The 26879-nt window shown below is 48.0% G+C and overlaps 1 protein-coding gene across 3 annotated transcripts in view; it reads left to right on the top strand.

Moving 5' to 3' along the window:
* Positions 1 to 26676, top strand: part of LOC138284927 (prolyl endopeptidase FAP-like) — a 551554-nt gene extending 524878 nt beyond the window's left edge. For 2 of the 3 annotated variants that reach the window (XM_069224257.1, XM_069224258.1), the window contains exon 25: positions 25741 to 25963. In XM_069224257.1, coding sequence (XP_069080358.1) covers positions 25741 to 25839 — 99 coding nt within the window. In that variant the 3' untranslated portion in view covers positions 25840 to 25963. Of the gene's footprint in view, positions 1 to 25740 lie in introns of all 3 variants that reach the window. The other variant, XM_069224259.1, reaches the window with a different exon arrangement.
* The last annotated feature ends 203 nt before the right edge of the window (positions 26677 to 26879 follow it).

The following is a 26879-nucleotide window of genomic DNA, read 5'->3' as shown; positions in this document are numbered from 1 at the left end:
CAGCTTCTTTATAGGATAGCATTAGGACTACCCTCATATACTGCTTGAGTGGTAGATTCTGATCAGAAAGGGGTAACCAGGTGATATTTAGTATGGACAGAATGGTAATAGAAAATCCTGCTTATTGGTGAGGTTGGATTTTATATTACTATTTTAGAAAATCTGCTTTTAGAAAGTGAGCATTTCTCTGAACTTAAAATCCAGCCAATCAACGTCTTGGCTAGGCTGGTTGACAGCTCCCTTGTGCATTTCACCCAGACAACCACAAACACAGGACACTCAGTCACACCTGCACTCATCTGCATACTTAATGGGTCTTCCTGGGCTGGAAGGGTGGAGGGTCTGACACTTACATTTCAAAGGCTAGTGGCCTACCCTCACACAATGGACTGCCAAACCCCCTATTGGGACCCTTGCAGACAGACTTGTACTGAAAGGGGAACTTGTGCACTTCAAAACCACTCTTTGAAGTCTCCCCCACTTCAAAGGCATTTTTGGGTCTATAAACTGGGTCCCTGACCCCACCAACTCAGACACTTCTGGACCTGAACCTGCAACCTGTCAAGAGGAACTGCCTGGCTGCCTAAAGGTCTCATCTGAACTGCTTTGCTGAGAAGCACTTCTGTCCTGCTGTTGCCCTGCTGCCCTTTGACTTTGCTGAGAAGTGCAGATACTGCCGGCGATGGTCTTCCTGCTCCTCTATCAGGAGCTCCAACGACGGTGGCGATGACCACGGTGAGTACTGCACCTACAACACAGGGGAGAGGGGAGGTAAAAGAGAGTGACACACACATGCAACACCCCCACCCCCACCCTCACCCACAACACCATACACACAAACACATGCTGCAACATTACATATACACCCCCTCAACTCCCTGGAAGAACGCAAGGACAAAAGGAAATGATTTGAACGAATGTAATCATGTGAAATTTCATTATCAAAATGCAAAATCCAGTATATACAATTATGTACACTGAATACACAAGTCCGGATAGTGCACCAATCATTGTCCATGGACCACTGGGCCCAAAATGCATGGGCGAGGCCCACACTAGATACCTGACTCCAAACGGAGAGAACACTGGAAAAGCATCACTTAAAAAATATACATGCACCTCTGGGTGAGGGAGAAGGGGGGCACCTCAGCCTGATGAACGCACAATGCCACTGCTCCACGTGGGGGCTCCATGCCCACAGTTTGGTCCTGGGGAGTGCAAAGCCACAGTCTCTCAAGTCTTTACAGTGTGTGGGTTGCCCACTGCTTTATCCTGGGGAGTGCAAAGCCACAGTCTCTCAAGTCTTTCCAGTGGGTGGGTTGCCCACTGCTGCATCCTGGGGAGTGCAAAGCCACAGTCTCTCTAGTGGAAAACAGTCTCCACTGGTTCTGGAGGGGGCATGGTGCCCAGAGTGCTTCATCCTGCCAAGGACTGAGGTAGTGGATGCATCTCTCCACTGGTTCTGGAGGGGGCATGGTGCCCAGAGTTCTTCATCCTGCCAAGGACGGAAGTAGTGGATGCATCTCTCCTCTGGTTCTGGAGGGGGCAAGGTCCCAAGAGTGCTTCATCCTGCCAAGGACTGAGGTAGTGGATGTATCTCTCCACTGGTTCTGGAGGGGGCATGGTGCCCAGAGTGCATTATCCTGCCAAGGAGTGAGGTAGTGGATGCATCTCTCCACTGGTTCTGGAGGGGGCTTGGTGCCCAGAGTGCTCCAAATGCAGTGTGGCCGGAACAATACACTCACCTGGGTGTGTGTGCCACAAGATCGCCAAGGTACAGGTAGCATGAAATGCCATGGAGGCAGAGGCATACCCCACACTGCTGTGGCTTCGCATTCCATATGCAGGTGACAACTGTGATGACAGTGATGCTTCATGGAAGCTGCTCAGGGTCCTGGAACTCACCACCAGCCTCGGACAACTGACCACTGGGGATGGTAGCCATGTCAGCGCTGGTGCCACTGTCTGAAGATGTCGCGGAGCCACTGGTGGTGCTTGCAGCGGTGGTGCTTGCGGCGGTGTCAGTCGTGGCGGTGCTTGCGGCGTGGTCTGTGGCGGCGGTGCTGGCTGCGGGCCTGTGGTGGCGGTGCTGGCGGTGGGGTCAGTGGTGGCGGTGCTGGCTGCGGGGTCTGTGGCGGCGGTGCTGGCTGCGGGGTCTGCGGCAGTGCTGGCGGCGGGGTCTGTGGCGGTGCAGGTGACGGTGCAGGTGGTGGTGCAGGTGGCGGTGTTCTCCACCGTACAGATTGGCGTTGACGTGTACAGTAGGTGTGACACTGGTCCCTCAGACGGTGCCACCATGCCCTCTCCTGACCTGCCCTTCAGTTTTTGGCCTTTCCCCGCCTTTGATGGTGGCGCAGCTGTCTTGCCACTATCCCCTTTCGTTTCCCTGACCCCTTGGTGGCAGGTGTTTTCGGCTTCTCCCTCTGGGCACCTTTTTTACCTTGGCAGGTGGTGGAATGTCCTTGCCTTCGCTCCATTGCAAACTGGCAGCCCTGATGGTTGGCGCACTCCATGACCTCGCAGTTGCTGGCACCACTGTGCCTGGGGATGTGGTGGCTGAGGTGCTGGGCTGGGACATGGAACGCCTGGCCCTAGGGGAAGGACGTGGGGTGTAGGGAAGAAGTCAATGTTAGCCAGGAAAGTTTTTTTAGGCACACTGTGACGGGTAGATGGAGGGGGTTTGTGAGTGGAGGCAGAGGTAGTGGTTGTAGGAGGTGTACATCTGCTGAATTTGGGTGAAGGTGCATGGGCCGGAGGCTGTTGTGAGGTGGATGGCTGTTGGGTGGGTGTGTACCTGCGTTTGTGTAGTTTGGGAGGAGGGCTCACAGACACACTGGTAGAGGACACTGGGGATGTGTGAATGGTAGTGAGGGTGGTGAGTGCACATGAGCAGTGTGTGGTGATGGGCGTGCTGGTGATGGAAGTAGTGGTTGAGGATGTAGTGCATGCAGGTATGAGTGGAGACGAGACTTGGTGGGAGGAGGGAGACGTGGAGGAGGGGGACACAGTGGAGGCAGTGAATGTTCTTATGTGTGCATGGGTATGATGCTTGTGTGAGTGCCTGTGAGATGTGTGGTGCTTTTGTTTGCCTGAGCCACTCTTGTGTGTTGATGTGTGTGTATGATTGTATGATGGTGTGCTTGGGATAGGCTGAGGTACAGGGGATTGGGTCTGGGTGGAGGAATTTGGAGGGGGAGGCTGGACACAGGGACAATGGCTGCCATCAGTGTTGAGGCCAGAGCCTGAAATGCTCTCTGTTGGGCTGCTTGGCCAGAATGAATGCCCTCCAGGTATGCATTTGTTTGTTTGCAAATGCCTCTCAACACCCTGGATGGCATTCACAATGGTAGACTGCCCAACAGTGAGGGATCTCAGGAGGTCAATAGGCTCCTCAATGAGGGCAGCAGGGCTGACTAGGGCAGGGCCTGAAGTGCCTAGGGCGAAGGAGATGCCTACCCTCCTGGGTGAGCGGGCACAGGACACACGCTGAGGGGCTGCTGGGAGAGGGGGTGACGGCTGTACCTGTTGATGCGGTGGGCACAGAGGTGCCCGCCATCGCAAGGGAGCTTCCATCAGAGGAGGAGTCCCTGTCGCTGGTCTCTGCTCCTGTCCCCGCCGTGGAGCTCCCCTCGCCCTCTGTCCCACTGGTGGCTTCAGACTCCGTTGTTTCGCCCACCAGGGCCAAGTGGGATGCAGCTCCCTCCTGCTCCGGTGCCAATGTTCCTCCGCCTGATGATGCTATTGGACACAAGAACAGGGAGACCACAAAAAGGCGGGGGAAGACAGGAGAAAGACATGTTCAGTGCATGCAACACCACTACCGTTGGCGGACACAACAGAAGCAGCAGCCCTCTGCACTACGCCATGCACTTATAGTTCCTAGATTAATCACTTGCCCATGGAGTACAAGGCCTAAGCCTGATTGCTGCACACCTGGAAGTCACAGGATGGCACTAACCACTAGTTGGGTTGGGGTGCCACAGAGCCTGCCTCACAAGGGACCTTGCCTACCAAGATCGCCCTGGCCTAGGGGAACCCACTGCCCACCTACCCCACCCAGACACCTCGTAATGCGTGCAGAGTCAGCTGAATGAGAGTGTACTCACCCCCTTGTGGCTGCTGGGATGCCCTCAAGCACCCATCCAACTCCGGATACACTACTGCCAGGATCTAGAACATCAGGGGGGTCATGGTGCAACAGGCACCCCTCCCACGTTGGGAGGCCATCCCCAGCTGGGCCTCTGCGTCTTCTTGCTCCAGCGGCGCAGGTCCTCCCATCTTTTACGGCAGTGGGTGCTCAGTCTGTGGTGGACCCCCAGGGTCCGGACGTCCTTGGCGATGGCACGACAAATAGCCTTCTTCTGGTGGGCTTTGACCAAGAGGAAAAGTACATGGGGAAAGGAAAATCATTACCCGTCCAGACCACCATACGCATTGGCCCACATTCCCACCCTTGCCCCGATGCACATACACTCACCGACCGCACATGCAGGCCTCAGCCCCCCCCGTTTATCTTCCATCCACACCACACCACACCAAACAGGCATTGCCCATGCAGCATGCTCACAGTGTACTCACCTGTTTGTCTGGAGGACCGTACAGTTGTGTGTCCTGGGGGAGGATCCCATCCACCAGTTTCTCCAACTCCTCTGAAGTGAAGGCAGGGGCCCTTTCCCCAGACACATGAGCCATCGTCGCTTCCAGACACAGGTCACAGCAGCACTTGCAGTGTAGGTCCTCTCCTGTTGAAGGTCAGGTATCAAGTGAGTGAACAGACAGAAAATGGCGGTTACGCCCGCGGCGGTGGGTACCGTCACCGCAGGCGTACATCGTCATTGGCTCCTCAGACCTATAGGGTCCCATGTTAACCAATGCTGGATTGCGCCACGGTCTTCGAACACCCACCGCAACAGTGTACAATGCCAGCTGAGTTACCTCATATCCCCTTGTCCCACCTTACAGGTCAGGCAGCCGCCATTTCAGGGGGCCACATGGCATTAATATTAACTGTGTCACACCAATGTAGGCCTTGAATACACAGAGTTACAGGCACATTGCGGATTAATAAATGTGTGCAAATGACATTTTGTGATACCTCAGTGTTGGCTGACTGTTTGCTCGCTGTTCTAATCCATAGGGCACGTCTGCTGGGGCAGGTGATGAGATGGCGGCATCCTCCGGTGTACAGACCACTGGTGGGCCTGTCGACAATGGAAGAGAGACACATAATAGTCACCTACAGACTTGATCGTGCAACAATCCATTAACTGTGTGCCCAGTTGGAGCCAGACCTGATGTAAGCTATCCGCCATCCCACAGGAATCCCCCCTCTAGTGCAGGTCCTGTCAGTACTCCATTTCCTGGCAAGTGGTTCCTTTAAAACAACAGTGGCCATTGCATCAGGGATGTCCCAGCCAATTTCTCTAATGTGTTGTCCGGAGTGTTGTCTGCCCTGCTGAAACACATGCGCAGCTACATGTTCCCTCAGGTGGAGGACTTGCCCACAGTGAAAGGTGACTTCTATACCCTGGGACAGATCCCCAACATCATTGGTGTAATTGATGGGACACATGTGGCCTTGGTACCCCCCGCAGGAGTGAACGGGTGTGCAGAAACCGGAAGAGCCATCAATCTATGAATGTGCAGATGGTGTGTTTGGCAGACCAGTACATCTCCCATGTGAATGGAAATTTCCTAGCTCAGTGCATGACACTTTAATTTTGAGGAATAGCAGCATCCCTTATGTGATGGGGCAACTCAAGAAGCACCGTGTGTGGCTAATAGGTGAGGACAAGGACCCTATACAGTGTGAATAGGTGTCTGGGTATGGGGTTATCCCTACGGGTTAGTGTGTGTCTAACAGTTGTCTCTCCATATTTGCAGGTGACTCTGGTTACCCCAACCTGTCATGGCTACTGACCCCAGTGAGAAATCCCAGGGCAAGGGCAGAGGAATGCTACAATGAGGCACATGGGCGAACTAGGAGGGTGATTGAACGCACCTTCGGCCTCCTGAAAGCCAGATTCCGGTGCCTCCATATGACAGGTGGTTCTCTCTACTACTCACCAAAGAAGGTTTGCAGATCATCGTGGCCTGCTGTACGCTGCACAACTTGGCTTTGCAACGGCAGGTGCCTTTTCTACAGGAGGATGGGCCAGCTGGTGGTCTTGTGGCAGCTGTGGAGCCTGTGGACAGTGAAGAAGAGGAGGCAGAAGAAGAGGATATCGACAACAGGAACAACATAATCATGCAATACTTCCAGTGAGACACAGGTAAGAAGATGTCACTGCCTCACACATTTCATACTATGATTGGAGCTAGCATATGTCTGTCATTTTCACTCAGTGTATGGACCCTGACTTGTAACTTTGCCTTTCCATTTCACAGATGTGGGTCCCACTTTGTGCCCTCATCTATATTTCGTCCTGGACTACAGCTGTGTTATATCGGTATGTGCACAAGTAAATTGACATTGCTATATTCCATGGTTATTGCAATTACACGTTTGTGAAAGCACAGACTGACTCCAGATTCTTTTGTAATTGGTGTGTGTTTATTTCTGTGCAAATAAGTGGAGGGGGTTGTAAAATGGGAAGGGGGGATGGTGGAGGAATACCCATGGCAGAGTCCAGTCTATTTGTTTCACAGGTGCATTGTCCAAAGGGGCATAGGAAGTGGAGCAATGGCAGTTGAAGGATGGACAGGGTGACAAAGTGGGACAGAAGGGTGACATTCAGGGGGGTCTCATTTCCTGGTGGGGGTCTTGGCAATGTTCTCTGTCTTGATCCTGGACCTCAGGGACCGTTTGCGGGGTGGTTCTCCATCTGCAGGGGGTGGGGTGCTGGTTTCGTGTTCCTGTGGCGTGCCTCCTGTCCACTAGCGCCGGCAGAGGTGGGGGGCTGTTCATCGTCCAGGCTAGTGTCAGGGGCCGCTTGTTGTGCCACAGTGTCCCTCCTGGTGTTGACAAGGTCTTGCAGCACCCCTGCAATGGTGACCAGGGTGTTTTTTATGGACTTCAGGTCCTCCCTGATCCCCAGATAGTGTTCCTCCTGCAGCCGCTGGGTCTCCTGAAACTTGGCCAGTACCGTTGCCATCCTCTCCTACGATTGATGGTAAGCTCTCGTGATGTTGGAGAGGGCCTCGTGGAGAGTGTGTTCCCTGGGCCTGTCCTCCCCCTGTTGCACAGCAGTCTTCCCAGCTTCTCTGTTTTCCTGAGCCTCTCTCCCCTTAACCGTGTGCCCACTGACACTGCCCCTAGGTCCCTGATTTTCTAGGGTTGGTGGATTTGCCTGGGTTCCCTGTAGTGGTGGACACACTGCTGATTGACGTGTACTGGGGACAGAGGGATGGGCCCGCTGGGTGGGTGCTGTGGTGGTGTTTCCTGAGGGGGAAGGCTCTGTGGTGGCTTGTGACAGTGTCAGGTGAACCGACTGTCCCTAGGTCCCTGATGGGCCGGGCTGGTCACCTTGACCCAGTTGTGCAGAGCTGCTGTCATCACTGTGGGTCTCTTCTGTGGGGGGACTGGATATGTCTGGTACCTCCTGTCCGGTGACGTTGGGTTGGGGTCCTGCAGGGGTGTAAAGGCATGATTATTGCATCTGTGTGTGCCATTGTGTGCAATGGGTGAGTGACCCTGTACTCCAGCGCTTGCATTCTTGGCTTGGTCCTTGTGTGATATTTGGTTTGGGGTCTGTGTGGGTATCTGTAGTGGGCATGCTTTGGTGATGGGTGTCCATGATTTGGTGTTGCATGCAGGGCTTGGTATTGGGATGGGTGGGTTGTGATAGTGGGCATATGTGAGGTGTTGGAGTGATGGGGGTGAGGGTGAGGGTGGGAGTATATGATGGCATGCAGGTAAGGTGGGGGGGTGAGGTAGTAAAGATTTGACTTACCAGAGTCCAGTCCTCCTGCTACTCCTGCGAGGCCCTCAGGATGCAGTATTGCCAAGACCTGCTCCTCCCATGTTGTTAGTTGTGGGGGAGGAGGTGGGGGTCCACCGGCAGTCCTCTGTACTGCAATCTGGTGTCTGGAGACCACGGAACGCACCTTCCCCAGTAGGTCGTTCCACCTCTTCCTGATGTCATCCCTAGTTCTTCGATGCTGTCCCACTGTGTTGACCCTGTCGACAATTCTGCGCCATAGCTCCATCTTCCTTGCAATGAAGGTGTGCTGCACCTGTGATCCGAATAGCTGTGGCTCTACCCGGACGATTTCCTCCACCATGACCCTGAGCTCCTCCCCAGAGAACCTGGGGTGTCGTTGAGGTGCCATGATGTGGTGTGGGTGATGTGTGAGGTGGTGTGTGTTGTGATGTGTGAGGGGATGTGTTGGTGTGTGTTGTTTGTGGTGCGTGGATGTTGTGTAAGTGATGGTGTTGTGTGTCTGTGGATGTTGGTGTTGTTTGTGGTGGTGTCTCTCTCTGCGGTGGTTTCAGAAATCTGGTAGTAAAGTTTTGTGGGTGATGTGGGTGTGTGCTTTATTTTGGATTGGGTGTGTGGGTGTGGTGTGTGGGTGCGCCTGCCTTGCGACTGGAAATTTGACGCACAGCCCTACCAGATCGAAGCACAGCTGTACTGGAATGACACAGCAAATTTCCTGAGTGGAAAATCTATGCAACGCCTGCTGTGTGACAGAAAATTTGACGCATCGCCACACCGGATCATTGAAGCGCCTGTGACTTCTTCCCACATGCTCCGGATTACCCCGCATTATCCCTGGGCGTCAAGAAGATCCCCACATCGCAGTGAGGAACCAAGACTTTACACCAAAAAACAACGCAAAGCCCCTTGCAGCGTGAAAAGAAATGACGTATCGTCTGTGCCACAACTGAAAATCCGATGCACACCTTATGCACACCTTATTTTTCCACGCATCTCCTCCTCTGTTATTTTTTATTCAAACCAGGTACTTTGTGTAATCAAGAGACAACTGATGATTTTTAGGATTTAAAAGACATTTTCATCTTACTAAAGTTATATCTCAACTTGTACTTATAGAATCTTTATCGTTTTCACCTTATTTTAATCAGATAAATACAATATATTTTTCTAAACCTGAGTGGTGTATTTTTGTGGCGTTTTCACATTGTTACTGTATGATTTACTGTGCAAACACTTTACACATTGCCTTCTAAGATAAGCCTGACTGCTCAGTGCGAAGCTACCCGAGGGTGGGCAGAATATAATTTGGATTGTGTATGACTTACTCTGACTAGGATTGTGGTCCCTCTTGGACAAGGCTGTATAACTCTGCCAACTAGAGATCTCATTTCTAACACCAGAGGTTTTTGCTGGCCCAGTCAAAAACTATAGCGTAGGCCATGCTTCTCTGATTTATGCCAGGTGGCATGAGCACCTCATTCTAAGAATAAAACAAGCACTGGCAAAGCCAATAGATTGTCTCATTTGGTGCAATTTGCATGTTTTCTGATACAGTACCTTAAACCATCACTAGATGAACAAAACAAAATACATTTTTAAACAAACTTACCTTGATCTCAACACACGTCAGCTCCTCAGGTCTCTGCTGAACTGCAGGCTCCCTGGTACAGACTCTCAGCCAGCCCTGCGGCCAATACATGCATGAGAGCAGTGTAAGGATTAGCCTGAGCACCCAGGATTTGCACTCCCAGACGGGGAGCCTAGGCCTGCTGTCTCCAACCCGGCAACACAGTGCTGGCTTAGAGAGAGCTCAGTCCATGTGTGTTTGGCTGTTCTGAGAAGGCCAGCCAAACACACATGTGTACTGATTGGAGTGCACACCACTCCCCGGGTGCCTGTCATACCCCATGGCCTGCCCCTTTAAAAATAAAACTATAATAAACTTTCTTAAAGTTTTGCAGCTGCTGATAGGGGAGGGTGACACTCCTCTGCCATAGTGGAGGAGCAGCCGCTGCTTAAATATTGTTTATAAAAATATCACCCTGTTGTACTTGATAATGCAAAATCTATGACCAATAGAGCAATCTTTTTGTGAATTTTTATGAAAGGATATTTCTCTCAGACAATATGGCCCTCATTACGACCCCGGCGGTGGGTGATAAAGTGGAAGTAATACCGCCAACAGGTTGGCGGTAACTACGGGCAAATTATGACCATGGCAGAAAGATCTCCAAAAGACAGCCAATGTACCACACCGACCACCAGGGCGGAAACAACAGGCACCATGGTGGTAGTCGCCTACTGCCAGGAGGAAGTCAAAGTTCCACCCACCATATTACAGCAACACAATCTGCTACATTTTCCGGGGCAGTAGCTACGACATCAAAAACCTGGCGGAAATACTGCACAGAAGTGAAAGGACTCACCATTGGAAACACAGGGAAGATCCAGGCCGCCATGAAACCTGAACTGCATGTATGTACAATGATATTCTACATTCTGCTCCACCACGAACACCAACACCGGCGAAGACGAGGGCGGTGAGTACAGCCGCCTAGCACACAAGGGTGGGGAGGAGGAAAACAACAGTGACACACGTGCCACACACACCCCAAACACACACCATACACACAACGAGATGCACAAGAAAATAATTTATCCCCCTAAATCGGCAGAATAATGCAAGAACAAAACTAGTTTACCAAAGTGAGGGTAATAATGTCAACACAGTTAAAAAATTATAAGTTAGCCAATGTAACAGATATTTACAAATGTACAGAACAAGGGACACTGCCCAGTCCTCAGTTCGCGTGGGCCACATGGCCACAGGCCAAAGTCCAAGACCCCACTTGTCACCTGCATCAACACAGAGGGAGCACTGCTGGGTCATCAGTTGGCAAATAGGCAGGCACCTCAGGGGGAGGGAGAGGACCTGAGCCGGGAGCGGAAACAAGACCACTGGTTCTGGAAGGGGCAACATGCCCTGTGCTTGGTCCTGGGGCGTGATAGGCCACAGTCTCTTGAGTGGGAGTCTTGACCACTGGTTCTGGAGGGGACAACATGCCCTGTGCTTGGTTCTGGGGAGTGCAAGGCCACAGTCTCTCAGGTGGGTGAATACCCCACTGGTTTTGGAGGGGGCAACATGCCCTGTGCTTAGTCCTGGGGAGTGATAGGCCACAATCTCTGGAGTGGGTGACTTGCAAACGGGTTCTGGATGGGGTATCGTGCCCTGTGCTTGGTCCTGGGGAGTGATAGGCCACAGGCTCTGGAGTGGTTCACTTGCCCACTGGTTCTGGAGGGGACAGTCCACACAGTAGCCCATGGAGGCAGGATTACATTGCGTCCGCCAGCGGTGACAGCTGCCCTGTGGTGGTGCTGGTGGTGGTGTGAGGCTCCTGCACATCCCCTGCACCCTCGGATGGATGCACTGTGATGGTGCTGGTGGTGGTGGGAGGCTCCTGCACATCCTCTGCATCCTCGGATGGATGCACAACCATGGTTGGTGGTGGGGGCTCCGTGACAGCTGCTGGTGCAGGCTCCTGGCACTTCTTGCCTGCTGGTGCAGGCTCCTTGCCCTTTTGGGTGGCAGGTGCAGACTCCTTGCCCTTCTTTCCTGCTGGTGCAGGCTCCTTGCCCTCCTTGCCTGCTGATGCAGGCTCCTTGCCCTTTCTGGTGGCAGGTGCAGGCTCCTTGCTCTTCTTGCATGCTGGGGCAGGCTCCTTCCCCTTTAGGCAGGCTGGTGCAGGCTCCTTCCCCTTCTGTAAATGTGGCCTGGATCCCTTTCCACCACAAGCAGGTGCAGATGGAACTGGCCTCGTTGGGCCACATTAGTATCATAAAAAATTACGTTAATTTGGCTCAAGGAGGCGCTAGGCCCTCTTATATCTGGGCCCTAATTTGGCAGCAGACTTCAATCATAAAGTGCAGTTGTATGGACCTGAGAAATTTACCAAACAACGTGACTCAGTAAAGTGTATTGCCTGTGCAACTTAGCATGCTTCGACAGTGTACTTTAAAAAATTTCTCACCCCTACTTTAAACAAACAAAGTGAAAAAGCCTACCCAATGCTTTTGCATTGTAAAGTCCCTAACTTAAATATCATATCCAAAACGCATTTCTTTGATTTAGTGCGTTATTCTACTTTTAAACTTCAGACCAAAAACAAAATATTTAGCATATTAATTGTATGTAGGATGGGGTAATTCTGATGTACTTTTTTCGGACTGACTACTACACACCTAGATGCCCAGCCTTACCTGCAGGCTGCTAGTTAGTGGCTGCAGATACTCGAGAAAATTCTCACTTGTGTAATAAAACCTAGTCTCCTATGGGTTAGGACAACATGTTTTCAGTTTATTTGCATTTTCCCTTCAATATGCACTAGTGAACTTTGCAAGTTCCATTAATGAAACCAATATAATTGGCTTACCGACTGTCCCCATCCAGTGTCATTGGAGGACACTCAGCTTGCTGTCCCTATACGAACCATTCAGTCTCTTACATCTGCCAGTGCTACTTGATGCCATTGATGCCATATAACTGATAAAGACTGCTAGCTTCAGATTCCTTACTTTAGAATTTCCTGGTGTCTGCTGGTAATCTGGAATTTTTGCTGAGCAGTACCCTGCGCACACCATTGGGTGGCATCGTTCGGATCTGCGTGGCATCATTGGCCTCATTGGAGCCGTCTTTGATGTCACGGTTGCCATATAAAGGCACCACCCGGCCGCATGTGAGTCAATTATTTTCTTTCTGCACCGGTTAAGTGCAGATCGGAAATAGATCAACCGTCTGACTTTTTTTACAAGCCTTTTTCGATGTTTTTGTCAACTCTTTTTGAAGTCTGTGCAGGATGACGTCGAGGAAGAGGGGGTTTAAGCCGTATGGCGCCTGCCATTGCGCCATGTAAGTGATGGACCCCCAGCAGGTATGTCTCTGGTGCCTTGACCGAGACCACGACTTGGAGTTGTGTTCCGACTGCTGGGCCTGCTTTGAGAGAGTGGACTCTCAAGCTCATGACGGCCTGGCAGTTGATGGCGGTTGGTGCAACTCCTAGGAGGTCATGGACCCAATCGAAAAGGAGATCGTGGGACCGCTCCAGGAGCCCCAAGTCGTCTTCTTCACACTCGAGGTCCTTCTGGCACTTGAGTAAGAGGCACAAGAAGAAGAAGAAATCCAAGGGAACTTCGACTTCACCCACCCATCAACCGACGATGTGACTCAGGAACGTTGACGTTCCAGGTACGGTTCTGCGGAACCGATGCCAGTGCTGACTTCGAGCAATCCCCATTTCTCATGAGCACGAGTGTTCCCCGCTCAACTCAAGGAGTTTTACGAGGCCATGTGTCTCATATTCAAGTGGGCTGGCCCCCCGGCATGCTTTCGAGCCCTGCGGGGTCGGCAGGGGCCCCATCAGATTCTACACCTTTGGCTTCGGCCTCGGCTCCGATGGGGCCTCTTGGATCCAATACCGGATCTGGAACAATGCAGAGTTCACACAGTCGGTCTCCTCCAGCATTGTTCCCGATGTCGATGCTCCCCACACCACCGGTGCCCACCTCTGGTGCAAGCCTCATCCTCATACATGATTATCTGGAGCCAGAACACCGTTGTATGACACCGATTCTGACTTTGACAGCACTGACAGGGCCCAGATAGATCATTGCCTGAGCCTTATTATGAGCAACCAGGCACAGGTAAGGAATAGGAGGGGCCTTAGAATCGTATAGAGTATGGTTTGGAGCAAAGGGACTGATATGAGGAACTAGAAGAAGCCAGTGGACAGGACACCTCTCCAGATGCTGGCATGCTCTCACCTGCTACAGTGGCTATGGAGGAAGGAGCTTCATATGCTATGGTGGTGTGTAGGGCAGCTGAGGTCTTGGACCTGGATTTGCCTACCGATCAGGAGTAACTGCCTGATTGAGGTGCTTCAGCCGGGGGTTTCCACATCTGAACCTTTAACAAAGCCTTCACTGATGTCCTGCTGGGATGTGGTCCAAACCCAGCACAGGGTCTCCTGTAAATAGGAGAATTGGCTGTCGCCATTACCCAGCTCCAAATGATCCTAATTTCCTCACCCAAACATCCCAGCCCAGAGGGCTTCGTGGTCCAGGCCTCCACTTCCAATGGTGCCTTCGTTACCACTCCCCCTGATAGGGAATCCAAGTGGCTGAATCAGCTTGGGAAGAAAATGATTTCTTCCTCCAGCCTGGCATTGAGGTCTGTAAAGATCTCATGCCTAGTGGGACATTTTTCCCATACTTTATGGGATACGGTGGCATAGGTGCTGCCCTCGGTCCCGGAGGGTGTGCGGGTTACTCTCACACAGCCTATTAAAGATGGGGCAGATGCAGTGAAGTTTACAATAAGGTGTGGTTTGGACACAACTGACTTGCTGGGTAGGGCAATTTTAATTAACGGTGGCGCTTCATCGCCACACCTGCCACACCTGCCTACATACATCTGGCTTTTTGGGGAACGTCCAGGCAAACCTTATGGACATGGCTCACACCTATTCAGTGAAAAGTCAGATTTGTCACTAGAGCGCTTTAAGGATTTTCAGCTACGGCCAGGTCCTTGGGCCTCTCAGTGCCTCCTCACCAGCAGTCTGCCTTTTGCCCCTTTCGAGGCTTCAGAAGAGGTGGGATAGCACACCACCCACAGACCAGCTGCCGTCCTCCGTCAGGTCAGCATCCTGTGCGAGGATGAGGTTGTGGTACCTTCAGAACCAGAGGGTCTGGCCAGAAGTCATCCACCACCCAGTCCCCCCTCCTCCACAGTGCCTAAGTCCTCCTAGTATGATTCTACAAGACCATACGTGTCCAGTTGGATGGAGGATTCAATTTCATTTCCCTCACTGGCGGTCCATAACATCTGACAAATGGGTCTTGCAGATCATACAGAAGGGCTATTCCCTCCCTTTCTGGTATTTCCCTCCTTCTATGCCTCCATTAAAAGAACTGCTGATGAAGGATTATTTAGTCTTGCTCCATGAAGAAGATACAGCTCTCTTGCCCAAGTGAGCCATAGAAAGGGTCCCGATGTTAGAATTAGGCAGTGGTTGTTATTCTTGCTACTTTCTGATTCCCAAAAAGATCAAGGGTCTTCGCCCCATTCTGGATTTATGGGATGTCAATTTCTTCCTCAAAAAGGAGAAATTCAAGATGCTCACTCTTACTCAGATCTCATCTGCCCTAGACCAAGGAGACTGGATGGTAGTGCTGGACTTGCAGGATGCATATTTTCACATCCCCATCCTGCCTTCCCACAGGCGTTACTTGGGGTTCAAAGTGGGCCACAAGCACTTTCAGTTTACTGTGCTTCCCTTTCGGTCCCTTAGGAATTTTGGTTTACTAATTGAGATTTAGTAAGAATCATAATGAGGAATGTGCAATCCCTAAATTTTGTACATCTAGCCCTAAATGTCCACAAAAGAATGTCTGGAAAACAGATTTTTGATATCTGAAGAGGATTTGTCTTTCTAGCACAAGAGGCTTTGGCCTGATATTTTGTGTGCTTCATCCATTCCTGCCTCAAAGGCACAAAGGGCTAGATATACAAAGCATTTCTTCAGGTAAAAACATAAAAAATGTTTTTTTAAATGTACAAAAGGCAAAATACGGTTCTGTAACTTACTACCGAATCACAGTTTGCACTTGTTATGCAGTATTTAGAAGGGATGCCCTAAACTAAAAAAAGAGATTGTTTTTTTAAAAAGCAAGCACAAGCATGGTGATCTTCTGACTCCAGTAGGGCACCATCCCTGTGATGGTGGTAATTCTAATGGATGGCAAATTGCAAAATACCTCCTTAATATTCATTAAGTAGGTCAATTTGTGACCTACTAGGAATCGCTATTTTCTAAAACAAAAATTCATACATTTGAGATAATGATTTCCTAATTGTGATTTGGAGATAATCACAATTAGGAAATCAACATTCCTAATGTGTATACATCTAACCCAAAATCTGGGTGTCTTTTTTGGTAAAACCACTCATTTAACTTCCAGGTCCAAAAGCTATTGGCATTTTGTGTAAGATTTTCCACCTTCTTAACAATATTTTACTTTTCATCAGTGTTGATCTGCATGCCATTTGTATTGTTGTCAATATTTTATCATACCCGATCTATGGGAATTCCCTATACCTTGGAATTCCTGATTTGGTGGTGACCAGGCTAAAGAGAACACAGCTATAAGACTAGCCTTAGGGCTGTGTAAATTTGCTCTGATTACCATGACCACTGGCCCTTTATTGATACATCATGCTCATGTGAGAACTCTCAATCTGGCATCCTACATTTTGAAAATGCTCCACTTTAAATCTGCACAATTTTGTGGCATAACATTGTAGACCCTTGTCCCCAAAGTTTGTAATGGAAGCTACTTCATCTCTCTGAATCTGCATTCTTCTTTTGTTCCACCAAACTCTTTTGTTAATTTCACTCTCCCTGACCTACTATTTCTCTGTACTGTTACTAGGACTCCCGCCTCAACCGACTTCTACTGCAAAGATGGCTCTGGGCAATAGATTATGTTTTTAGGTCCAAACATAAAAATAAACATTGGTAAAGCAAATTTCTTTATTTATGTAATCAAACATTCAGCGTATGGTCATTAGAGCCAGACACATGCAAGGGTGGCTGTGAGAGGAATAGTTGTAAAACTGTCCTTCATGCACTTTACTGTAAGCATTTTAGTGGGAGCAGAAGGGTACACCTAAACAGACAATAGCATTAGTTCAGATATGCTACTGGGTTGAGCCAAAACACAACTGACAAAGTCTCAAGTCAATGGCTAAAAGAGTCTGGTCGAAGAAAGTAAACTATTTAAAACGATGAACCCAACCCTATTCTACAAACATTTCTACATTGTCAAAACCCATAACTAATGAATCAAGTTAAGACAATTTCAGAAAACAATTTTTCACATATTCAACACATGTAATATGTCAGGAAGATCAATACAGATTAGAAGGAGTATAAAGATTAGAAGCAATGTTCAACTCCTAAATGGATGATATGTGAGTGATTTTGTGGCTTGTATTGCCCTACATTTAAGCACAGGATATTCATTTTTGCACAACTGTATTTATAAAACAATATGACTGTATTAATAGTTGTACAAATACAGCAAAGGAAATCTTTGTTGTCTACTAGGAAGCACGGAAATTGTGAGCATACACCAATATAATTGACTGTGATGAGCCTGTAGAGCACACTTTTTAATTAGTAAATGTTGAAACGTGATTACAGAAAGACAGCATTTGCAAATAATAAACGTCAAGCAGCAAATTACAAGCCTGACTTCTATCTACTGTAACCTGGTAAAAACAAGTACACAGTGTATATGCATATGTCCTACCATAATGATGAGAGAACCACAGGCATGGGAACCTTTTAAAAAAAATTAAAATGGAGGTTTGGATATGCTGTGAAAATGTATCATGCAGCTGAAACGTTAACACATTATGATCATTAAAGCAGCGTGTTGCTACTATCTTGTTCTATGTTAAGCTACCCCATTCCTTAAAATCTCCCTCCCCCACAATAATTTGATACAGTACTAGTGAACCGCTCCATAGCTGCTAAACTGCAACTGTGACCGCCTGCACACCTGCTTCAAAGTGACAGATTAAAATGGAAGTTTGCATATGCTGTGAGAATGTGCCATGAAGCTGAAACAGTTGTCACACTAGGATCATAAAAGGAGCATGTTGCTTCTACCTTGTTCTAAATAGCTGTTGGCTGAATGGCTGAAAGAGACATTTTGGGAAGATGGGGAGCAGCACAGACCACCAACACCAGTTTTGTGTTGAAAGTCTGCTTTATTGAAACAGGTGCCCATAACAAAACAACCTCAGCCTTTGCCTTACAAAACTATTCCCTCACTGTACAACTTTACTCACCAATGTTGAGCTACCTCCTTCCTTAAAATCTCTCTCCCCCACAACAGTTTGATGCAGTACTAGTGTAACATCTCCATAGCTGCTGAACTGCAACTATGATCCTTTCTCTCCCTAACCCCTTTTGCTACAACTATTATCCCCTACTCAACTACATTTCTTACACAACCTTTATCTTTTCGGGGCTTATATGGCCGTGAATGTATCTCCTCATTCCCTTTCAAGCTGAATTGCTGCTGTCAACAAGAATAAACTCTGTTAAACTATGGTAACTTCTCTGCCCACCACCACCCAGAAAAAGGGGGGTTCCCCCTCCTTTTTCTGCCACACTTTTGCTCTTCAGTCTAGCATATGTTTAACACCTTAGCCAAACCAACTTCAATTGTAGCAAGTATAACTCCATGCCCATGAAGGACAAATGTACCCCGAATCCAAAATCATCGTAACACAAGTCTGTGCAGTTTACCCTACCCACATCTACCTCCCTATAAAAGGAACTCATCTCTTTATTGATCTTTCCCCTGTATTTGTCTATGGCCACCAGGTGATGTGCCCCTACCCAAGCTCTCCTGGATATGAATTCTGTCTAAAGGACAGGGCAACCTACCCAGCGTCTACTGATCTCCTTCAGCTCCTCCTTCATATCTTTTTTATATCTTTCAATAATGCTAGCCCATTCTGTATCACTAAGTCATTTTTGCTTAAGTGCAGCACTGAGATATCTGGACACCTGACCCCTACAAACTGTCTGTTCAAACATGGTAGTAATTCTCGCAGCTCATGCCCCCTTTTCCGAACCAAGATATCGTATACATGCCCACATTAAAACCTAAATTCAAGTAGTGTATGCTGGACTTGGCTGGCCACTCAGCCCAGTTTATGGAGGAGTGTCCCACAATCCTGATATTCAACCCAACCGCTGATGGACTGGGAACGGAACCCAAAATACAGAACCAAAAGTTGAAAATTCATAAGTGTCTCAACAACTCCATCCCCCTTCTCTAACATACCGCTGAAAACAGTTGGATGACCATCGACCCAAACCCATTATTATTTCCAGACTCCAGCCCTGCCTCCCCGCTTCTGTGGCCATCCCAATCTGAAAAGAATGTGCCTCAACACCCTTAGCTGCAATGCAGAGATTGACATACTGTCCACATGCTGAAAAGCCTTTCCCCCCATTAGAATTGCCCGAGGTTTAGGGACCAATTCCCCTTGTACTGGGCAAGACTTGGCCCTTGGGCATGCATGAAGCAGAACACTCTTGCCTAAATCAGTTTTTGACTGTAAAGCGAAACCCTCACTCCTTCCGTGCACCTACTAACTTTCTCCCAAAGTATCCCACGGCTACTCCCCTCCTCCCAAAGCTCAGACACTCAGAATGTGCCAAAGAACATCCACGCCATAAGTGTGTAAAATAATACTGTCTCACTGTCCGTGCTGGAGATACTCAGCAGCACCATAAGCACTTCACACAGAGGGTCAGATTTACAAGGTCCTTGGTCCTCCAGGCACCACGCTAGCATCATTACTTTTACGTTAAGGGGGCCATTTCCCAATCCCATATTTACAAATTGGAACAATGCTGCGATTGCGCCACTTTGTAACCCCTTGCTCCACACTAGACCTGCACCTGGTTATATTGTATGCAATGGGGTGTTCCCACGCAGGGAGGCTGCAAAAAATGTTGCAATGAAATCTACAAGATTTCACTGCAACATTTTTTCTGTCATTTTTAGCGTCTTCTTGGGGCAGGCGTTAAAGTGACAGGCCCATAGTAACCTATGGTCCCTAGTGCTTTGCTGCACTGGCGCTAATCAAGAAAGCACGATAAATGAGGAAACGAGCACCATGGTGGTCCATATTGTAAATAAGGTGCACCCATGTTGTTGTTAGGTGGGGCAGGGGATGCGCAAGAAAAGTGGTGCATCGGGACCAATGCACCGCTTTCTTGTAGATCTGGCCCAAAATGTCTAAAGACAAAGGTCTCCTTTTCAGACCCAACTGCCCCGGTTTCCTGGATCACTCCTCCAATATCCTCTTACCAAGCTTACCTGCGGCTCTTTGACTGTGACTTTCACTTTTACCAGCTTAGTATGCAGCAGCCACTGCATAGTCCTTTTCTTAAACTTAGGCAAACTGGCTTCCATCAATCTGGAATCATTTTGTTTCCCAGAAATGAGATTACTATAATGGGACCTACTGTCTTTTCTGGTGCATAAGGCACCCCAAGGTCCTCCATAAGGTCCTAGAAACTTGCCAGAAAATACTGACGGTCTGTGGAACCGGGGTTCCCCATGAAAAATAAGTTGTATAATGTGCCATTTGTTCATGAACCGTGCTGCTGATGAACATCCATTGCAGGAAGGTGCTGAAGCATTCAAACAGGGCACACGATATGGAGCAGCCCATGGTAAAGCTTTAGCTACATACCGTTTTCTGTCAAACTGTATGCCAAGGAGCTGAAAGTCCACAGGGTGCACCAGCACCAAACAGAAGGCGGACTTAATGTCACTCTTCGCCCTTAGCATCCCCTTGCCTCTGTTTCCACCAGGGATAATGCCACATCGACCAAAGAATATGTGACCAACACCTGCTCTTCTGGTATAAAGTCATTCACCCACTGGCCTTCCGGCCATGAGAGGTGCTGAATCAGTCTAAATTGGCCTTGTTCCTTCTTAGGTACCACTCCAATAAGGGACATGAGCAAGTCATCCATTTGTTAAAAGGTTCCACCAATTTCTTTCAGCAACTTGTCCCTTACCACCTGCTTGTGTTCACTGGCTGATTTCAAACTATCTGGCATCGTCTCACCCTCCAGCCCTCATACCCCAGTCTGAAACCCCGAGTAAACCCTTGCAACAGAATCCTAGCAGTGTCTTGACTGTCATACATGGAAAGCCAAAAAAAGTCTATCCAGTTTAGTGGGCGTACAGATCTTTCCCTGAAGGGCCCTGGCTCCCCCTCCCAGACCTGTAAGTCCCTGCCTGTCCTTGCTGTGTCCCGCCATAACCCTACTGCTGTCTTCGCCCTGTTGAGGCCTGGCCTCCCCGAAAGCAATTGACCAATGGATACCTGCCTGTGCACTTGGAGCATTCATGACGGAACTTACAATATTCCCTCATGCAGCTCCCTTTATTGTAGTCCCAGAAAGCTTCCACCTGGTTTGTTGAGCTTCTGCCTGCTCCCTTCAAATCTCCAGAGGTGCCCTGCCCTCCTTCCCCCTGAAATGGGTGATACATGACTGGTAACCCGCAAGCCATAAAAATTGTCTTACCAAATTTGACTGGCCCCATTGTATGCTGGCAAAGATCCATATCAATTTCCCCCCATTGCGCCTTTGGGTCAAATGTCATACAGGCCCTTAACTCCTCATCATGCTGGACCCATGCATAGCCCCCATAATTTATTTGTGCCTTTTTAAAGACATTCATGTATTTGAAAAGTGTGACAGACCTCTCTGGGTACCTCTCACAGTAGATGCTCGCATATATAAGGAATGCTGCTGCCCTTTTCTCAATGTTAACTGGTACCTCTGGACGCTTAAAGAGCTCAAATTCTTCTTTAGACCCCTCCTTTGAACTGAGCTCCCTGTGCAGCAGCTCCATCATTTCAACATATTCCCCTTTCCATATCCTCTCTTTTGTGGACACCATGAGATGAGCTCCTAGGGACTTTGCCATCCCCATAAATGTCAATTTCTTAATTTTCATTTCTTTACTTTCTGACTTGTCCGACTTCCCCGACCTCTATTTTATTGTCCTGTTTGTTGTCCTTCTCCACCCCCATAGTTTTGTTGCTTTCCCAGATGGCCCTTGTTGCTCCACACCTGCCTCGGTTGGTCATATGCTATCTTGGACCCCTGGCTTTTTGTCCCCTAGACCTGAACTTCCTTGGTCTACAAATTCTGTACCCATGCATGTGTCCTTAACCTTGCCACTTTTGCTAAAGTGGACCTCCCCTCTGGCTAGAGGCTTTGTAGCCTCTACACCCACAGACACCATCACAGCAGTGTTTGGCCCTCTCTGTGTTGTCTTATCTGTCCTTAAAGTTGATGCCTGTTTCAGGGTCCACCATCTTTCTACCTGTTCTATCCTCATGGTTCCACCTCTTCTGACTTGAGTGTGCCGTGAACTTGTTGCCAGTAAGATACTATGACCAAATTGATTAGTATCTCCCCCTGCCATGCTGCTGGCTCTCCTCCAAAATCTACCCACTGCCCGTCATCCTCTTCAAACATTTTGCCTTCTTGCAAGCTCCCCTTTTCATAATCAACTGTGTCTGTTTCATACTGTACCGACACGTAAGATACCCACTTACATTGAGGGTCTGTCACAGCCTAACCTCTGAAGCCACGTGGCTCATTCCATGTGGCTGACCATCGCGGTTGCACTCCACCCTCCTGACCATTGCACCGCCGAGGCCACACCAGACCTTCTTGGGGCGATGATCAAGTCATCCACTGCCACAGTCCAGCTAGCCACATGTGGCCATGCCTTCTCTTCTCCTTGGGGCCAGTGAGCCGTACTATGGTCTCCTGAGTCTGTGACCTCTGTAGCTGCAATAACCTGTGGGAGAAAAGGCAGGCCTGGCGTGTTGGTATGGCCCCAAGAAAGGTGCCCTCCTAAGTCAACTGATCCTCTCCTACTGCCTGAATCACTGTCCTGTAACTCACCACCTGTGCCTCCCTGGACCCCAACCCAAAATCCCTGCCCTTCGATTTGTCTCTACCCAGCCCCAGTCCAATAGGCCCCTGGCCCGCTCTCCCATAGACCTGCAGGGATGTGCTTGCCTCGTACCCACCTGCCTGCTAACATGTCTGTCTAGCAATGTAATCTCCAATGTCTTACCCCCCAATCATCAACCTCACCCTCACTCCATCTTAGGTAAGCTGTTCCTGGGTCCTCTAAGGTCCCCTGTAGCTGCTCCCAGGCAGACCACTGTGCTCTTACCCTAGAAGATGCCCTGCTCAGACAGCCGACCCTGCCCAAATCTGTAGTGGTCCTTCTACCCTGTGATTTGCCCACCCTGCATCCCTAGCCCCCCGCTGTGCCTTGTAAATGATATGCCCCATGCTCCTTCAACACTGATGTAAAAACCTTCCTATTACCCTCAAATCGAGCCCTATTCTCTTCAGGCTCCGATTGTTACCCTCTTATGGCTCTTTTTCTCCTCCTCCCCCTACCCTTACCTTCCCTTCCTCTTCTGAGCTTCCTATCATGTCAACTTGGCCTCTTCACCCTAACAATGATCTATAGCCCTTCCCCCACCCCGTCTTAGAAGCTGCATGATTGTCTGTGGCGGTCCCACCTTTCTACCGTATTGCAGCACTGTGCCTGCGGTTGGGGAGTGCCTCCATGCTCCCCAGTTGTACAATTTTCTGGCCATCTGGCCTTGCAAGTCCTCTTTCAGCCCCACGTATAATCCCCACTTTATGAGGTGCTGCTCTCCGAGTGGGCGAATGGCCCCTCCTACTTACTTGACTAGCACCACGCTCGGGGTCTGGCACGACTAAGATCACGCCAGCACCGCAACAATGGCCCATCCTGCTGCTTTCCTCATGGGGCATCAGGTACACAGCAGCACCCCCTAAGAGACCAAATCAAGGCGCCCGGCAGCTTCCAAGAGCCTCAAGGCCTGAGCCACCATTTCTTCATTTGACAACGCTGACATCCTGTGGAATCCAACAACCATGTAAGTCTAACAGACTTCACACTGAAAATATCGCTAACACTAATGCCAAATGCTCACTATCTAGGTACCAGCCAGTCGTCGCAGTTGAAACACAGCGTGAATATTTGTAGTGGTTTGCCACAAGGACTCTGAAGAAGAACAAATTTAGAGCTTATTTAATGATAAAGCCCCGTCATCTCTATGTTGTTTAACTTGGTACTGTAAGTGTTTTTGCCTTGAAGAAGGTGGCTTGAGAATGAATATTTATATTTAAGAGCTGGATCCACCGAAACGCAAGTCGGCAAAAGAGTACTGAATGTGGCGAAAGAGTACTGGATGTCTACGATTACATTTATAAGACAAACAACGTAAATGTGGAAGCCAAAAATTGTCAGACATTAAAAACAGGCAAAGGAGCACTGAATGTGGCGAGGGAGTACTGGATGTCTACTATTTGCATTTATAAGACAAACAACGGAAATGCGGAAAGACAATATAAGTGCACTAATTTGGAAATAAGTTCTGAGGACTTATGGAACGTGGCAATACATAAACTTTTGGTCCTTTTTGTTGTGCAATTAATATGGAATTGCCACCATTGAGAAAGGATAATTATCTCTATATGATGACCATAGGTTGTGTTTGTGTTATCAGTTGTTATCATATAAGTTAATTTATTTGTTAGGCTTTCTTAAGTTTTGTATTAGTCTATATTTGATATCTGTGATTGAACTTTATCTGTTGGCTTGTGCTTGACTTTACATGTTTGTATGGTGATTTATTACTTGTCCACGACCAGTCTATATGTTGTTTGTTGTAGTGAGTATCATTAGCTTTATGTTGTATGTATTGTCTAATAGTTATGCTTAGGAAATCGTGCCCGAAAGCCAGGCAATGCTCCGAATTTGGTAAATGTTAAATAAATTATATTATATATAAAAAAAGAAAATTCTAAGAACGTATCAGAATTATCGATGTCAATTTCTGTTAATGTGATAGGAGAGTTGCACTTGTGATTTGACCAGCCACCGTGTCGCCAATATAGAATGGTGGCTGGTACAGCAAAATGGCTGGTCATAAACCCTTAGGCTACAAAAGTAGCCCAAAGCTAGCCCAAACCTATGAGCAGTCGTCGGACTGCCCCACAGCCCTAAATTACCAGGGGACAGACTTTGCTACAGTGAGCTGCCCCATACCCCCCTTTGGAATATTGAGGAAGACTGAATTGTATGTAAGAGAGAAGAGAGGCAGCCATGGTTTACTTTAAAACGTGGTACTTTCTCCTTCTGTGCTTTCAATGCTGTGTTTTTATTAAATTGCATATAATCTGGGGCCAGATGTATCAAAGTGTTTTGCGATCTCAAAAACTGCATTTTGGTAACTTGTTACTGAATCGCAAATTGGAATTACAACTACATACCTATTCGGTATTAGGAAGAAGTGTGTCAACGGTGTCTCTACCTAATACCAAATCGCGGAAGAATGTATGATTGTTTTATGACCATGAATGCGGTCGCAAAACAATTGCAGTTACCACCAATTTCAAATAGGTGGGAACCCATTTGCAAAGGGGACGGGGTCCCAAGGGACCGCTTCCCCTTTGTGAATGCATGCGAAAACATTTTTAAAGAATTTTTTAAGAGCAGGGCGTGGTCCCACGGACCACTGCCTACTCTTTAAAAATGAAAAGAAAACTTTTCATTTTTCATTTTTAAAAGCATCCTGTTTTCCTTTAAGTAAAACGGGCTGTATTTAAAAAGAAAGATTGCTTTATTGAAAAGCAATCACTGACATGGTAGTCTGCTGATCCCATCAGGCCACCATCCCTGTGATTGTAGCCATCGCAATGCCTCACAAATTGCAACCTACCTCATGAATATTAATGAGGTAGGTCCATTTGAGAGCCCTTGCGAATCGCAGTATGAAACTCCTGGAGTTTCATACAGTGCAATAGCGCTTACTTAATTGCCATTCACAAAAAATAGCAATTAGGTAATCGCTACTGGATAAACTTTTACATCTATCCCCTGGTTTCCAGTTCTGTGGCTTTATTTAGAGTTTGAGGGATGGCCTACTCTGTCACAAGTGTCTCAAGACATAATGCACTTGATATCTGTCCCTGTTCGACAAAAACTGGCCGTAGTCTTATACAGGTTTAAAACTTCAATTTGATTTGATGTTTTGTTTGTGTTATTCCACGTATACAAGGATGGTAGAAATGATGCAACTGACAGGATGAACAGATATTAACTGAAACATTTGTATATTTTCTTTTTCCAGTGGTACACGGACAAGGATCATTCAATCTCAGGAACTGGAAGGCAACACCTATACACCCATATGACTAATTTTCTAAAACAATGTTTTTTACTTCAGTAGTGACAAGGACACGTCACCATATTTTTCTCCACACATTGTGCCTTAAAAAGGGTATGGGTAATCAGTTTATAATTACCTGTTTTCAGTTCTCATAAACTGTAGCATTAATTATGATCATGCAAGATTCATTCAGAAATGCGGTGAACAGCTGTCCACTTTTAGTCTAATTTTCATATAAATTAATATTAATGTTCAACGTAAGGCATGTCTTTACTATTATGTTTTGTGTTTGCAGAGTAAGGGCATGAATTAAAGTATGGCGGACAGCACTCGTTCCTTCACGGTGGTGAAGAACATTCTATCTGCCACCCTGACTGACTACTGTCTGTCAGATTTAGAGATGACTGCAGGCCCAGTTGGCATCTCTATAGATTGAAAGGAAACGCAGTCACAGTGGTTCAGTTCAATATGCAAAAACGATGTTGAACGACCGCCGTAGTCACCAAGTTTTCCAAAAGGTTTTGTTTTTCTGGAACAAACTCCCAAACTAGTAGTTTGTTTCAGAATAAGAAAAAGCAACTGACCCCCTGAGGTTTTTCAGCGTGATGATGGATAGGAAAAAAGGACATTGCCCTGACCACTTTAAATAGGGCGGACGTTGTAATGTCTTTCCTCCAATGGCCTCTACTTCATCAGGGCACTGGAGAATGTTTTCCATCGGTGGAGCAAACGGGGGATTGGAGGACAAGGTACTCTTTAACCTGTGCAACAGAGTACTCTGTCCACAAATTCTAAACTGAGCCCTATATTTTTTGGTGTGTTCTCTACATTTATGACAACTCAAAAACTGGAATATGACATCTGCTTAAAAAATAAAATAAAACGTTTTTACATTTGCGCCTGTTTCTTATCTACACTAGAATCTGAAAGAAACCAATGATAAATTGATCTATTGTAATTATATGAGCACACTCTGTATGCATTGTAATACAAATGTGGACATACCAAAACAGTAAACACTGTAGGTCTTGTGACAAGTATAAATCTCCTTATAGAAAATCCTTCTCCATCTAACAGGGATTATGAAAGTACTGTACATC

Source organism: Pleurodeles waltl, chromosome 3_1 (assembly GCF_031143425.1).
Source record: "Pleurodeles waltl isolate 20211129_DDA chromosome 3_1, aPleWal1.hap1.20221129, whole genome shotgun sequence".
In the NCBI taxonomy this organism is placed as follows: Eukaryota; Metazoa; Chordata; class Amphibia; order Caudata; family Salamandridae; genus Pleurodeles; species Pleurodeles waltl.
This window is presented reverse-complemented; position numbering and strand designations above follow the sequence as displayed.